This window comes from Ciconia boyciana, chromosome 11 (genome assembly GCF_034638445.1).
Source record: "Ciconia boyciana chromosome 11, ASM3463844v1, whole genome shotgun sequence".
Classification (NCBI taxonomy): domain Eukaryota; kingdom Metazoa; phylum Chordata; class Aves; order Ciconiiformes; family Ciconiidae; genus Ciconia; species Ciconia boyciana.
In genome coordinates, this window is record NC_132944.1 from 551879 (window position 1) to 567413 (window position 15535).

At 49.6% G+C, this 15535-nt stretch overlaps 1 protein-coding gene across 2 annotated transcripts in view; it reads right to left on the reverse strand.

The window, feature by feature from the left end:
- Positions 1-13551: 13551 nt before the first annotated feature.
- The window catches only part of WNK2 (WNK lysine deficient protein kinase 2), a 121167-nt gene continuing 119183 nt past the window's right edge, over positions 13552-15535 (reverse strand). The window contains exon 29 of one of the 2 annotated variants that reach the window (XM_072875796.1): positions 13552-14702. In XM_072875796.1, the coding sequence (XP_072731897.1) occupies positions 14696-14702 (7 nt within the window). In that variant the 3' untranslated portion in view covers positions 13552-14695. The remainder of the gene's footprint in view (positions 14703-15535) is intronic. The other variant, XM_072875793.1, reaches the window with a different exon arrangement.

A 15535-nucleotide genomic window follows, 5' to 3' on the forward strand; every position in this document is an offset into this window, starting at 1 on the left:
ATAGCAGTTTATTCCAGCTGAGAATTTGACGCCGAGCTATTTTGGGACTGAGTGAAACTTGTCCTCCATAATTACTTTATAATCGGTGAAGAGCGCTTTCTAGAGCAGCTTGGTATAATACAAAATCAGGCTTTAAATATTCTGGGCTTGCACTGTACAACAGCAAGAAAGGACGATGACCTGGAGAGCACAGGATGTTCACTTGAGAGTCCACAAAAATATGATGGCTGTGATATCATGGACAGAAATAGTTTAACCAGGCCTGAAGTTGCTAGCAGGTGACCAAGGAAATCAATAAAGCAAATGGGAGAGCTGGACAGTTCATGATGTCTCAGCTCCTCGATAATGCCACATGGACTTTTATTTATTAGGAAAATAAATGTACTTTAATGAATGAAATACCAACCTGTGATTATGTCTTCTATGTTGCAGAAAGAAGGTGAATATATTATTTATTGGGGTGTTTAGGTATTTTGTTTGTCCACACACCGTGTCCAGTGTGTTTAATCAGAAACACAGGGTGCGGTCCCTTGACAGATGTGAAGCTACAGGCGCCAAGCCAGCGAGCGGGACAGCAGACTGCACGCCCACGGTGCCTCCTAGCACTGATGCACGTATCCCAGCACCTTCCTCACCCACAGGTTAGAAAATCACAGTTTTACACACCTGTTTTCCACTGAAAGACCACTGAGCACTGGGATGGCCTGTCGCAAGATGATCTGTACAGAGCGTGGGGCACTGCTATGTGTTTGGGTGATACAAGAACCCAGGGCTGGAAGGGAGACCGGGGTTACATAGCTGAGGCCCCAACATCTGCATGCCACTGGGCAATAGATGTCTGGGGCAAAATGGTACGAAGGATATCTGCTTACGTGCCGCAGGCACGACAGCGCCCGTAGCCTGTAGCAAAAGACCAAGCTCATGCCTACGACCGTGCACCAAGAAAAGAGAAGTCATCAATAGCGTTGGTTCCTGATGCGTATTTGCATCCTGAGGCAAGTTTGTTTAGTGAAAATCGCTGGTGGTCTTTAGGAAGTGAGTGATGTCCCCTACTGTGCAGGAGGACAAGGATACCAGCTCTCGGTAGTCTCTGCTGCCTTGACCGAAGGAGAAGCTTCCATCCGAACCTGAACTTGTGAGTAATCTGACTGTCAGAACACCAGCCAGGACCACCAGCCAGACCCCCATGATTTTAATGCTACTTAGCAAATCTCACTTATATCCTGTTTCTGGCTGTGACTAACCTTCAGTGGTTGAGAGGATGGGAAAAAAATAACCCAAACCCCCACAAGTTAGATGATATACCAACAGGAATTTTTTTCTCATCCCCACAGATAACCAGCAGAAACCCTAGGACTCATACGCTATAAATCTAATGTGTGGGGGGGAAACAGCAATCCCTTCTCTTTTCAACTACAGCAGCACACCAAATCCCCGAGGACTCACAACAAAAAGCCATTTGCTGTCTTCAGGAATTTCTACTTAGTTGCACAGTTCTTCCACGAGCTTCGCAGACCACCTCTGCAATCACAGGGCGCTCCAGAATTTTGCTCCTCACATTACTGTTAACTGTCTTCTAATTTCCAGTCTGCATTTATTCGTGACTAATTTATACCCTTTTGATCCCAGGCTAACATTAACCTTTAACTCATGCAGTTCTTCCTGCTTGATATTTACCCCTAAGGCTATTTATAAATAGTTGTCTTCTGTCATGCTTAGTTTGGGGGGGCTAAAAAAGATAAACTGATGTTTATCAGCCATGGAAGTCCTTCCTGCATAAGAATGAATGTGTCCCTTCATCTGGTAGATCAGCCCAAAATAGGTCCTCAGTTTGCAAAAATACAGTAGTCTCAGTTACACGTGAAAGTTCTTATTTCTTGTTTGTAGTTACCAGGTATTAGGGTGCAAGTCCCAGTCATTTACTGAGTCAAGGTAACACTCTCTACTGCACTTTCCAGTTCTGGTCTTGCTCTGCCGTGCTGCTCTCGGTCCCGACGGCTCTGCTGGCGATGGCAAGCCAGGAAGGTCCGTGCAGGGGCCTTCAGACGCCTTTACTGAGCAGCGCAGGCAAAGCAGCACCGTCACCGCTGCCACGCTGTTCCTGGCTGGGCTCTCCTGGCCTGCTGAGCACCAGGACCCCGGTGACGATGGGCACCGGGAGGGGAAGATGTTGCATTCCAGAGCGCTGATATTTGGCAAGCCTGGTAACGCTTGGAGTCCAAGTCATTTTCCCTCACTGAGATCCCTTGGGCTGGTCAGAGATCAGCTAGCAGCCTCAGAAATACACAGAACGGATTTGAAAGGATCAGGGATTTCCAGCATGGGAGCAAAGAATTGCTGACAGCACCACGTTTTCAGAAAGCACCTTGTTCGTAAGGTTGGCTCAGCCTTACCTGAACGTTAGGTGCACATTGTGTAAGTGCCCCTCAGTGGTAAAGAATTATTACCTGTCCTAATCATCATCTCCCTCTGCAAAATTGTCCCTGCCGCTTTGCTACAAGATTATTACTTTAAAAAACAAGCTTATCCTGGCAGAATTTGACTAGCAAAGAGCAGAGCCTTTGGGAGAACTTCCTTCAGTTTTGGTTAAACTCTCTGTGGCGTTTGCTGACCGCTGTTTGCGCTCTCCCTTTCCCGCGCAGGCTGCTACCTTCGCGCCATGCCCCCCCGTCCTCCTCCCACCTTCTTGCTACTCCTTCGTTCCGGTGTACATGGCCGTCTCTCATGGAGCGCTTGCTACAGATTGCTTTGTATTCCTATGTGTTTTGAGCTCTGCTGAGCAGGACACGGCCTCCGCACCATCCCAGGTGGTTCCCTCCTCCCACCCCCCCTCTGTCCGCAGTGCCAAACCTCGGACACGTACCGTACCGGGACAACGATGGTGGTGGACCTGGGACATCTGGAAAGGCAGGAGCTCCAGTGGATGTATTAAGCACCGTAACAGTCCCCAGGCAGGGGCTGGAGCTGAAGAAGAGCATCTACCACCCGTATATTTGTTAAGTTTGTGTCCTCCATTGTGTTTACTGCCCACGAGCATTCTGGCAAAATAAGTTTAACGGTAAAAATATTTGCTAAGAAAGCAACCAAAGCAATTATTCCTGCGTGTTTGTGGTGCGGCAAAGAGTCACTCCCCGCTCGGGCACGAAGGCATGGCCCTCGGACAGGCAGCAATGGCCCTTCTGTTTGTCCCGTCCGCGCGATGCCTGCCTAGGAGTGCTGCCAGAGCGCAAAACAGTGCTGCAAACATGTTCAGCAAATAACTTTAAATAATACTGGACAGGCTGCCTCTGCACCAAAATGCATTTGCTTTCATGTGCAGAACTTCATAATCTGTAGGAAATATTTCTACAAAACACCTACCTGCCCAGGACGGTAACACCCGTTAGCAGAGCGATGCTTTGCTTCCGCGTTCACCCTTTTGCGTTCTGCAATACAGTTCAATAGGCTGGACTCTGATGAAGCGCCTACATGTGGTGTTTTGCACCGATAGTGAATTACGAGGTTAAAAATGTTCCTGAAAAGCTGAAGGTCGCGTTTTTGAAGTTAATGCCTATCAAGGTACTTTTCTTCTAAATATGCAAAGTTGCAAAATTCAACGTAAATAGACTCCTCCAAAAGAAATAAGTACTCCAACTTAAGGAAACCAAATATTGAACTCTTACAGAATGGCAACAAAAATATTCAGAAACTCTTAACATATCTTCAAAGGAAGTTCCCTTTCTGTATTACAGAATTGCTTTTTAGATCACCATGCTGAACCTAGTAGTACTGAAAAATGTATCTAGCCATCCCTTGAAAGGAAAAGGAATCCCTTTACTCTCTGTAAGACTGGGATTTAGTAAATTTAAAACGCTCAATGCCAAACTTTGCAAACCTGACTTTAGGTAGCTGAAGTTACACTGGATCATGCTGCCCTCATTAAATTAATTTTCAAAGCAAAAGGCAGCATTGAAAATTTCACCCCTTCGAGATAAAATATTTTCTGTTTTCATTGCTACTAACGACGAGAGGTCAGCTCAGTGGTCGGAGGCTACGGACTGCCTTTAGGAGAGCATCTCCAGCAAAGAGCTTCTGGATGTACGAGGAAGCGATCCCACGTTCGTGGCCGATTTACTGTTACGCCTGCGGCCTGGTTCCTGGTGCGAGTGAGGAAATCTCTCTCTCTGCTAATAAAAAGGGAAAAGGCGGCGTTTGCAGAATGAGACGACACTTTCTGGGTAGAGGGGGAGCTGCAGGCTCTGAAACGCTGCTCTGCTAAATTAAAAAAAAAGTGGAAAACATGGTTATTTTTCTTAACTTTCACCTAATTAAGCCTCTTTTGAACTGCACTCCGTTAAGAGCTGTCAAATTAAGAGCTGTCAAATGCAGTGATTGAGCGGGCCAGCGGTAGCTCATGGCTACCTGCTGGCACAGGCAAGGCTGCAGCAAACACAACCTGCTCTGGACTGAGCAGCGCTGGGTTAGACCTGATGATACGCACATGGTCACCGTGGTTTAGTCCAGGTAAATCCGGTTGTGCTGCTCCAGCCGCTGGCCTTGGCCTTCGGGAAAGCTGCCCTGCCGCCACGACGCGGACGCCCCCAGCCCCGCTGCGGCAGAGGGCACGGCGCTTCCCTGGGCGTCCCGGTGGTCCGGCAGCCGACGTCAGCCCAACCAGCGCTCGGGAGCTCCCGGCGTTCGTCACAGCTGCATCCGAGACCTCCCAGCGGCAAAGGCCCCGCACGTCCTGCTGGCAGCAGGATGGACCCCATCGCCCTCGGCGCCCGGGAGCAGCCACCCGGGACGGTGCGCAGACGTCGCTCACGTTAGCCACCACGCCACGCTTCCAGCTGCGGCTGCGTGACCTTACGCTCCCTGCAGGTCAGGGCAGCGTGCACCCGCCTCAGCCGGAGGGGGCAAAGGGAAGGGGCAGAAAGCTGGGGATGCCGTCACGCAGCCAGACGCGCTGGCGGTGGCAGAGGGACTGCGGCCATGCGGGGGGGCCCCTCCATCACCCCCCGGCGATGTCCCTGCTGCCGCGCAAAAGAAATCTCCGCCTCCCAAAAGCGATGAGCACGAAGCATGGAGAAAGTTATTTTCCCTCTCTGGGTCAGCAGACGGCACCGCTTCCTGGGCTAACAGGGAAGGAGCCCTCCGTTGTGACTGCAACTTATTTCCCTTTAAGCGCCGCCAAGATTCCTGATCTATTTGGCAGACAATCGAATAACACCCTCTCCGCAGCGCGCTGCTAACGCAAGCAGCTCTTGGCCTCGGCACCCGCCGGCAAACGGGCCCCCTCTCCCCTTTCACCTCCCCGGGGTGTTGCAGGGACGGCTTGCTGGGCAGTTAACTGGAGCTTTAGTGAAAAAAAGTCGATTCTGAAGAATGGCAAGTATCACTGTAGATCCACTACCTCTCCTGGGCTCATTGTCTTTAGAGGGACACTTCCCCCCTCCCCCCCCCTTTTCCATATATGAAGAATAATTAAAAAAATAAGAAAAGTTCTACCAGAGTAATAGGTAACGATGCAAAATACCGAGGTAAGTACATAAGTAAGTAGGAGCCATAGCACAGCAAGCTTGCCTCTGAATCCCTCAGCCCTGGGCATCCCAGCTGGGGTCCTGCTGCTCTGAGAGAGAAGGCAGAGGAAGAAGAGAAGGTAGAGGAGAGGGATGGACCACCGAGAGCAGAGAGAAACTTCTCTGTGGGGCCAGTCTGTACAAGAACTGGGGAGTTTTCATCCTGCGTGAAGAAGGGAGTAAGTGAAGTGGTCCCCAGGAGGCCCCTTGGTCCCCTCGTTTCCACAAGGGGCAGCTCCCCAGGAGCCCCGTGCCCAGCACCCTCCGGAGCAGCGGAGCCCCTTCAGCTGCTGGACCCCATCCCCGCCACGCTAACGAGGGGGAGCGGACGAACACCCGACACTGCCGGACAGGCAGGGACCCTGAATGCCCTCCCAGCTCCCCTCTGCAGTGGTGGCACGGAGGGAGGACGAGCAGCGGCCGGGGGACCCCGCGGTGCCTGCGGCCAGCAGCTCCGCCTGGGGCGGCGGGGGAAATTCGAGTTTCCCTGGTACCTTGACGTGAGCTGATCAGCACCTGTGTCCTCAGCCCAGCTTAACCGAGAGGCAGGAGCGTCTCCCGCGTCCCCGCTCCCCTCTGCGGGAGGAAGGCGAAGGGCTGACCCCGCGCAGCACTGCGCTCCCTGGGACTGGATGCCAGAGCGAGCGCATCCTCCTGGGAAGATACCAAGGGAACACTAAGGCGCAGCTAATTTTCGGAGGAAATAGGTTTTTACTTTGCTTCAATTTCTCCTTAAATTCCCCCTTGTCCGTAGCAGAGCAGGACGATTGCCAAGGGCAGAGCAGCAGCTGATCAGTAAACAGGACACCAATTGGGGACACTAAATCTTCTAAACCCTTCCCTGACAAAGGCAAATGCCGCTGCAACTGCTCCCATCTCACGCAAAAACGATTGGGTTCCTCTCATCGCTCTTGGGGCTCGCAAATAGATCCTGTGCTTATATTAAGTTTTTAATAAAAAATGAGCTCCGTGTCATTGTGCAACCGACCTTCTCACAGCCGAGGAGAACATTTTGTCCGCCGGCTGCAGCTGGTACCGCGCGGGGTTTATTGCTCTCCATCCCTCCTGCGCTCCCGGGCTTCTGCGGCGGGGGGAGGAGTGAGGAGCTTTGCAGAAATCCCCCCCATCATTATGCCACTTTTTTTTTTTTTTTACACAGCAAAGCATGAACTCAGAAACTAAACATTTTGATTGGGTTTCTGCCACAACTAAAGCAGCGATAAGGAATGCAGCTCGGCTGAAACAAGCTGGCTCCCAGCTTTATTTTAGCAGCTCAAAAGAGATTTTCCAGAGACCTTTTCAATTTTGCGAGGACGTTTCTGGGCAATTAAATGATTAGCGAACTTTGCCTGGTCTTAAGATACAAAACTCATCTAAGGAGACGCAACAGTCAGCTTTGATATTTTAGGAGGACTGCAGAAATCGAGTCTATCTGATCCTGAGTGTTATAAAAACAAGGCCCAGGGAATAGACCGCTGCTTTCAGTTTACTTAATTAGTTTATACACTGAAACTATGAATAAAAGGGCTGTGCAGTTGCTTTGGCTTTAGTAGTAACCCTGCAACCATGACAACAGTAAAGCATTACTGAATCACCATGACAAAGAACGGGAGACAGGGCTGCTGCCACGGAACAGCTAACTTGGGCCCATCAGAAATTCGGTGTACGTGGAGAAATACATCCTGCTGTCGCTGCTTTACTTTAAGGCTCAGGTTTTAGTGCTCTGTGAAAATAAATACTTTGGAACGGGTTTTGGGCAGCTCACAAGCGTCCGTGTCGTGTTGTTAACTGTTGGTAACAGCAATATCTTGCAAAGCCAGGATGTAATGCAGTTACTTCTTAAAAAAGAAAGAGAACTGAGTATTCGCAGGCCGGCGCTACCCCTGCCTCCCCGCCTGCCTCCCCGCCTGCGCCTGCCCGGCCGAGCCTGCCCCAGCCTGGGCTCGCCGCCTGCCCCAGGCCCGGCCGGGTGCTTGGGGATCCCGCTCTCGGCAGCGCCCAGCTCGCCAGCGAGCACGCCGAGGATTTTGTCCTACATCTGATTAAAAAGGACAATGAAAAAGTTACAGGTTTGCTCTCAACCCTTCCCCCCGGTTCACACCCGCATAAGGAGGACTCTGAAATGAGTTTGCAACCACAGGGCAAACTCATATATATATGAGTGTGTAAACTTCAGTGCATAAACTTCCAGAGAGCGTGCAGGTGTGTACCCCCGCATCCCACTCCATCCTGTTTTCTTCTCTCGTGCCCCCACAAGCCGTCCCCCGGCTCTCCGAGCCCCTGCTCCTCAGGGTCGGCACGGCCCCTCAAGACACTCCTGTGCAGAAGACAGAGCAGAAGGAAGGAGAAGGGGTGCTTTGCTTTTTCATCTGGAAAACAACATCTCAGACTGACCCCCCCGCTGCAGTCCAGCGGGGTCCACTTGCTCCCGCCGAACCCCGCCGCCTCGTCTCCCCTCGGTGGGTGCCCCCCTCCCTGCCCAGCGCAGCCATCGCGCGCTGCCCTCTCACCGGGGCCCCGTCGTGCCTGGTGACCCTCGTTCATTATCTCAGCCTGAACTCACCTGACACTTAGCAAAGCAAAAAGTTTACCCAGAAAGGGTAAATAAAACCAACAGCGCTGCCTGAAAGAGGTGTAATCGATTCATCTGCCTAATAGAAAGAGTGCTGCAAGCCTGTGAGCGTGGACGAGGCGCTCGGGTCAAAGGAGTGCTAAAAAGCATCTCGGAGCTTATTAAAAAAGCGATGGAGAGCAAAGCCTACCTCTGAGACGGGGCCGCTTCTCGCGGGGCAGGGGCTGGGATAGCCGACCTCCGAGTCATTCCTAATTTAGCTGGAGCTGGGCAAAGGAAATCTGTTAATAGCGTCAGTTCAAACGGAAAGAGAGTGTTTGGGTTTCGCTTTTCCAGCGACTACATGCTCCCAATGAGGAACCATCCAGGCAGGTAATTTTTGAACAATTTTACTTGTCTGCTTTTATAATAATAGATGCTAGAAAACAGCGAAGAATAATGGAAGGAAAGAGGATAAATAAAAGGCTCCAAGTGCTTAACTCTACAAGATGTGTGTCCCTTTACTTATCTTCGCTGGTCAGTAAACAGAAATATTTTTCCTTCTGCATTGCTAATTGCCATCTTTCTTTCACATCATCGTATATCACATCAGTGATGAATATTCATCAGGAAAAAAAAAAAATGGAAATACGTTCCTGGAATCCTACTGCAAGAGCAAATGCAACGCTGCTGGCAATTTTTAGGTTGTACTTCACACTGGCGAGAGCAAAACCACAGAGACTGTCTTAACACGGCGGACGTCTCGGGAGAAGTGTGTCGTCTTCCCAGGCGCCTGCCACCTTCTCCTTTCCCGCTCCCCCCAGCGTTACAAGACAGTATTGGACATAAAAATCAAGGTTCATTCTGCCACCAATAGGCAGGCGCAGCAATGCTGAGATTCATTGACTCCAATTTATGGCGTTTTTTTAAAACTAACGCACACTTCGATTTAAAAAGGACAGCAAAACCAGGTTACCTTCTACAGTAACCCCCCAAATGTAACATTTAAGGCTGCAAAGTCCTACCAAGTCCCGCTGCACACCTCTTTTCAAAAGCATGCCCCACATCGACCGCCGCCAGCAGCCGACTGGCGTACCCAACAGCCTTGGCCGGCCGAGTGCTCACGTGCAATTAGCAAATATTTGAGGATTATTTTGCTATGTTTGACATTTTTAACCGACTCCCAATTTCCATGACTATGTTAACAGCCCCTGGAATCCTTGTTAAACATCTAACAGCCTCAAATATCTTCATATGCCCCCTGCATCAAATCAAGTGTCTCACCAAATTTATTCTTCCTTTTCTTTCCAGAAATTCTCCTGCTCAGAGCCCTAAAGCACCAAGAAACTGAAGACAGAAAATAGACCATTTAAATATGCTCTGAAGTCTCACAGAAACTGTGCAAATCCAGAGGGGATTTGAAACCTTTTCAAATTCCACCCCCCCCAAATCAGTAGCTACTAAAATTCTTCGCTCCTTCAGAAGCCCCTGTTGCAGGAGACTAAGCTATATTTTTAACGTTTTCAATTATTTCCTTTTATTGCCACAGAAATATTTTTTGTTAGATCAAAGTGTCTGTCTTTCCCTAAAACACACAGCTGTTCTAATATATCAAGCTTTTTTACTTATTGCTTCAGTAATAACAAGAACTCCCCTGTTCCAGAGCAAAAAAAAAAAGCAGAAATCTTCCCTAAATGTTAATGCTGTTTGTAATAATCCTTGCCCAACAGAGCCCAAGGCACCCCCATTTTGCTCTGTAATCTCTCCCATTCTTCCCTTCGACGGGTGCCGAAGACCCCCAGCATCCACGTCTCTGCGTCTCCAGGAGAAAGGCTGGGATGCAACGCCGGGACGAAGAGCCACGGCCAAGAGGGACCACACGCTCCTGCAAAGCGGCGAGGAGATCAGCCCTGGCAAGGGCTGCTTTGTCCTTTCACACGCTGAGAGCTGCCCGGGTTGTTCCTCCAGCTCTTAAAGCCCCAATTTTCCTAAGCACATGCCCGAGCTTCCCCCCCCCGGGCACGTGGCTTTGGGTTGTGCTAGCAGACCAGGCATGCAGGGCTTCGATGGACATAGGGCTACTGCCCAAGAGCGTGGAAATAAGGTCAAGAAACTTAAGCCTGTTCCCTAAACTCCAGTTATCAGTCCATTTTAGAAAAGTGCACAAAACGCAGAGGGTAACTTTACTGTTCCGACCGAGCGTACGCTTCTGCTCAGGCGGGACCCAACCCGTGACAGACGCACCTCTGCCTGCACGCCAGATCCCAGCTAAAGCCGTGCTGCCGGGCCAGGCGGCTCGGGATCCACAGCCTCGCCTGCTTTGAGGATAACACATTGCAGAGTGATTTCGGATCTATTGAGTGGATCAGAATTTGGATCACACACAGACTTAAAATCTCACCCTGCTTTGCCCAGCGCTGTGTTGGCACCAGCGTTATGCTCAGCGCGTCCAAGCAGAGACAAGCTACTGCCCAAGTCGCTCTGTCCCCTAAATACTGCAACCGAGGAACATTTTGGTACTTACTCTGCGTTTTACGAGTAGATCTCAGAAGGATCTGACAGATCAGCCTCATCATTCTTCTGGATTCCTTTGTCAGAGCATAGAAGTTGTTATCCAAAGGTACCTGCTTGGTTAGTTTTGGGGATGCCTCAGTTCTTCAGCCATTCAGCCCCCAAAGCTGGGCTCTTGGGGGGGCTCGGGAGCCATCACTGTGTCTCAGCTAAGAGCTAGGAAAGCACCACATTCAGCGTAGTTATAACGAACCTCGTACAGCAGTGGGGCTGCCTGTTAGCACACTTACAAAGGCTTTACTAACTAGCTACTCCTAGCTGTTGTAGAAGCCTGAGAGGTTGCTGATACCTCAAACCGTTTTTCCTGGAGGATTACACCCTGCTTAACAGATCACAGAAAATCTTGAAGCTGAGGCCCGACTCTGAGAACATCCCCAAGGACAGTTTGAATATATGAAGATACCCCATACTAATAACCCAGAAAATCTTTACTGAAAATTATCCCAAGACTTCAGTTGCTTTACCTCCACATCTTGGGATGGAAAAAAATTGGGAGAACAACCCCTAGGAGTTGGTCTACAATTTAGCTAAAGACAAGTTGGTTTTTATCTTAGTCTTGTACAACTCTCTCTAAACCTTGTAACTATGCTGTCAATAGCTAGACTGCAATAAACTGTTTATTTTTTCCTTAAACACTTGTTTTATAGTCAAAGTAATTTCAGAATAACCAGCCAACACCAAGGAGTCCCATTCTTATGGGCATGGTCAAACCAAACGTGCTGGATTGCTTTCATAGCACCTAGACCCAAACTGGAAGGCTTTTTTTTTTTTTTTTTTTTTAAAGAGGTGTTTTTTCAGGAGGTGGTACAGGCCCGTATGAACTACAGTGACTCACAGGTAGCATGGGAGAATATTTTTGTGGGATCTGCATTAGTCAGAGACTTTCTGAGAGGCAGCAGCATTGGCAGAGGACCCTCCTGGGCTTTCCTGTGAGCTCAAGCCAAGCACCAAAGGCACCAGCAGCACTACAAAGGGGGAGCTCCAAGGTGATGTTCTAAGTGACACTATCCAGGAACGCCGCAATAGCTTCAGCACAGAGTTAATCATTTTAGGATGGCAAATATATATGAGATGTTCAGAGGAGACGGTGAGACTCCTGGCAGCTCTGAGCGGACAAACGGAGCTGGAGACATTACCAATGCCTTGAACTATTCATGGGTGCAAAGAAGAGGGCTGCTTTAGGTGCCCCGTGCTCAGCACTGCTGTTCCAGCAGGCACAAGACACACACAGCTAACCCGTCTCATCGCCTCAGTAAAGAGATCAACGTGCATGTCAAAAACGGGAGGCTGAAAACAATTCAGTCCCAACAGCCCCAGGGTCAAACCCAAGGGGCTCAGCTGCAGGAAAGCCAGGGGCTGCTGCTTGCTGGCAGGTGGACAAGGCTGTCCACCCACCCGTCCTGTCCCTGCTCCCCACTGCGCACTGCCCCAGCAGCTATGAACTGGAACAAGCACGTTCAGCCTCTGTGGGAGAATATGTGTCAGCACTTTGATGGAAGCAGGGACTAAGCATTGATTTCAGAGCAAAGTTGAAGCTCAAGTCTTCGTATTCCTCCTTTTCAATCTTACATGCTATGTTAAAGCTTGTAATGGTCATACTCACCTGCCTGGGCTTTTGATTACGGCCAGCAGAAAATAGTTCTGATTAAAATCTAAACCATAATATTAGCTTGGCATCATATAGAGAAGAACATTTGTTACTGCTCTGCAAGGAAAAGAGAAGCTGGAGACAGCAGGTAGGGAGGAGAAGCACCAAAGCCCAGCTCTTCCTCCGCAGAGGATCCCAGTCAGCAGTTCACACCAGAGGAGCTCCAGGACCCTTAGCACCTCTTCGGGCTTTTATTTCAAACTGCAATGCAAGCAGTAAATACATGGGCTACACCCCAAAACGGAGCAGCCTTTTGCAGAAGAGATTATCTAAAGCTAGGCAGGCTTGGCAGAGATGGGGAGCAACCACCATCCAGGGTTTGCCACAATTTCCACTCCTGATCTTTCATCCTGATACTAATCCTTGTATTTAATCTGAATATTAATAGATTATTTTCAAACTACTTATCTGGAGACCAAGGCCCATTGGCTTCCTGCAGCCATAGCCGGGGCCATGGAGGAGCCCAGGGGCCTGCAGGAGGAGCGAAGAGGGACAGGCATCAGAAAAACTGATGAAGGGTGCCCATGCTGAAGACGACCCAGGCCCCAGGAGACCCAGCATGGGATTTCCCTGGAGAAAGCGGACTTTTAAACTTTTAGGGAATAAAAATCTCAGGTGGGGGCACAGTGTTTTTTTGCCGTGATCACTGGAATAGCAACTCATCCCTGGAGAAGCACGTCAGGGATGCACCACCCTTGTTCCCCATACCCAGCGTGCCGGCGGCAGTGTGCGGGACCAGCGGGTGAGGGAGGTGTATGCACAGGCAAAGGAAAGATGACAGCAACCAAAGCGAAAACGAAAGGTGTAGCACTGTTGGACCCCACATCTCCCACCCGTTAGAAAGGGAAACAGATCTGGTCCCTCCTACAAGCAGAAAAGCCCAAGGCAAGCAGCAATTCAGCGACAGCCTTTACCACTTATCTAGCCCCTGCTCTCATATGGGAGATCAGTCCCATTTCCTTAGATGGGGACAGGACAGGAGGCACCCCAGAGAAGCACAAAGTTAACACAAATATATATCTGTTTTGGGCCTGGGGCTTCAAAACTCTGAATTTACAAAGTGTTTGAATGGTTCTTTGCTCTTGAGCTTCAGCAATATGTCTAAATCCACCCGCACTCTCATCACCCTCGCTGACGGGCAAGAGAAGCTGAGGTGGAAAGGAAATAGGGAACAACAGCATCAAAATAAGATTTATTATTTAGAACCGAGATTTGGAAGAGACAGACATGGCAGATCACAATGAAACAATACGCCAGGCTCCAGCTGTGAGAAAGGATGGTACTGAAAGGCTTATGGGCAAAAAGAAATTCCTATTTCTCTGGTGTCAAAAACAAGAGAGTGAAAAGGTCAGAACATTGCAGTCAGGAACTGTCTAAGGGGGAAGCAACTGAGGTCCTTGGGTGCATAGCACAGCCGCAGAGGGTCGGAAGAGTTTGGGGCCCAAACGTAACAGCAAGAGCAGCACCCTTTCCCTGTCCTTAGGAACAGTGCTAAAACCCATCTTTCTAAAGAGTTGAGTAGTCCTTTATAATAAATGATTACTCATGAGATTATTGCTACAAACTACTTTGTACCTCAAACCCAGGAGACAGCTGAAACCCATCATCAGTGAATCAAGAAAAAGAAATCTCCCACTACATAATTTTTGCTTGTTGAAGGCACTTTAAAGTCTTTTAAAAATTGCTCCAATTACTGACTCGTCTGTAGAAGGATTTTAGTCTTGCATTTAAAATTAGAAGTGACTCGAGAACTGTATTTAACTCTGGCAAGAAGACGCGGCCAGTCTATAAGAAAAAGAAAGAGGTAAAAAGGGAAGTGACAAGTACAAACTTACTCTCCAGTGAAGTCTCTGTAGGCTTCTTTACTTGATTTAAGCAGATTTAAAATAGAGTATTATCTTTACAAAAGAACTGTGAGAAATTTAAATGGAATTGGAACTTATCTTCCTTGTACTAGAATCTGAACACACGTGCCTAGCTTATCTTTTGGAGAATTACTTAAATTACAATTAAGTGTTTGAAACAAAAAGTATTTGAAGGAGTGCCTCCTCCTCCTCCCTCTTCTCCAGCCGCTGCTCACGGGAACCTGGCTCACAACAAAAGGGAACAATTTGGAACAAAATCCTTTTCCCCCAAAATAATTCTCCTTTATTTTTTTGCATAACATTTTTGTATTTCCAACTATAAATAAAAAAATGATTAGAAAGAAGTTACAAAATTGTGTTGAATGGACCAGAACGGCACAGAATTTCTCACACATGATAAATCACTTCCCATCTTCCTCTTCCACCTCCTTAGCCGCGGCGGGGCCTCGCGCTTGGCACCGTAGCTGAGGGGGCCACGTGTCAGTCGCTGGCGATCTCATTTTCAGAATCTAAAAAAAAAAATATCCATATATGGATTTCACATATAGGAAAACCCAAACAAAACCCAAAAGGGCCACATGAGATCACGGACCCGGAGCGCGCGGAAGATGCTTCTGCCAGAGCGTGCCAGCCGCTGCGCGCGTTTTGGGTACCGCAGGGAAACAGAAACCGAAATCCTCCGTTAGCACATCACCCGTGTCGTACTGAAAGCTTAGAAGCATAAACACGTTTGTGTTGGTGGCAGAACCCAAGCACCTTGTGGAGTCACTCAGAGCAGAGTCCCACCTCCTGCGGGGGAAGAGCTAGTCTCCTAGGAGGCAGAAATAGAGAGAGCCAGCAAAGACGCCCAGTGTTCGTCTCGGTTTATGGGACTCTGTTGCTGAGTAAAGAGGGGAGAGGGACGCGGCGCTGCGTGCCAGCGGGCAGCTGCTGCAGGAGGCTGCTGAAGGGATGGCGGGGCTGCTGGGGCAAGTCGTGGGCACCGGCTCTCCTGCGCCTGCGGGCTCGGCAGCACGGCCCAAGCTCGCCTCCCTCGTCCGATGGAAATGGAGCCAAGCCTAGGATCCTCCTCCCACCTGGGAAGCAGAGATGCCATACTCCATGCCAGCAGAACGCAAGGGAGGGATGGGATCCGTCAGCCTCCACCAGCCTTCGCAGACCGCAGGGCGAGATGGCCGGCCGGACACGAAAGGGTACAGAGATGCCGAGGGCTTGAAATGACAGTACCAGAATAACACGCAATGAGGGCGCTGAGAGCACAGCGCAAGGCTGAAGCAGCAGCAACACAGGGTGCCACCACGCGTTCCCCGCACCCCACGGTACGCGCCCCACCGGTACCCAT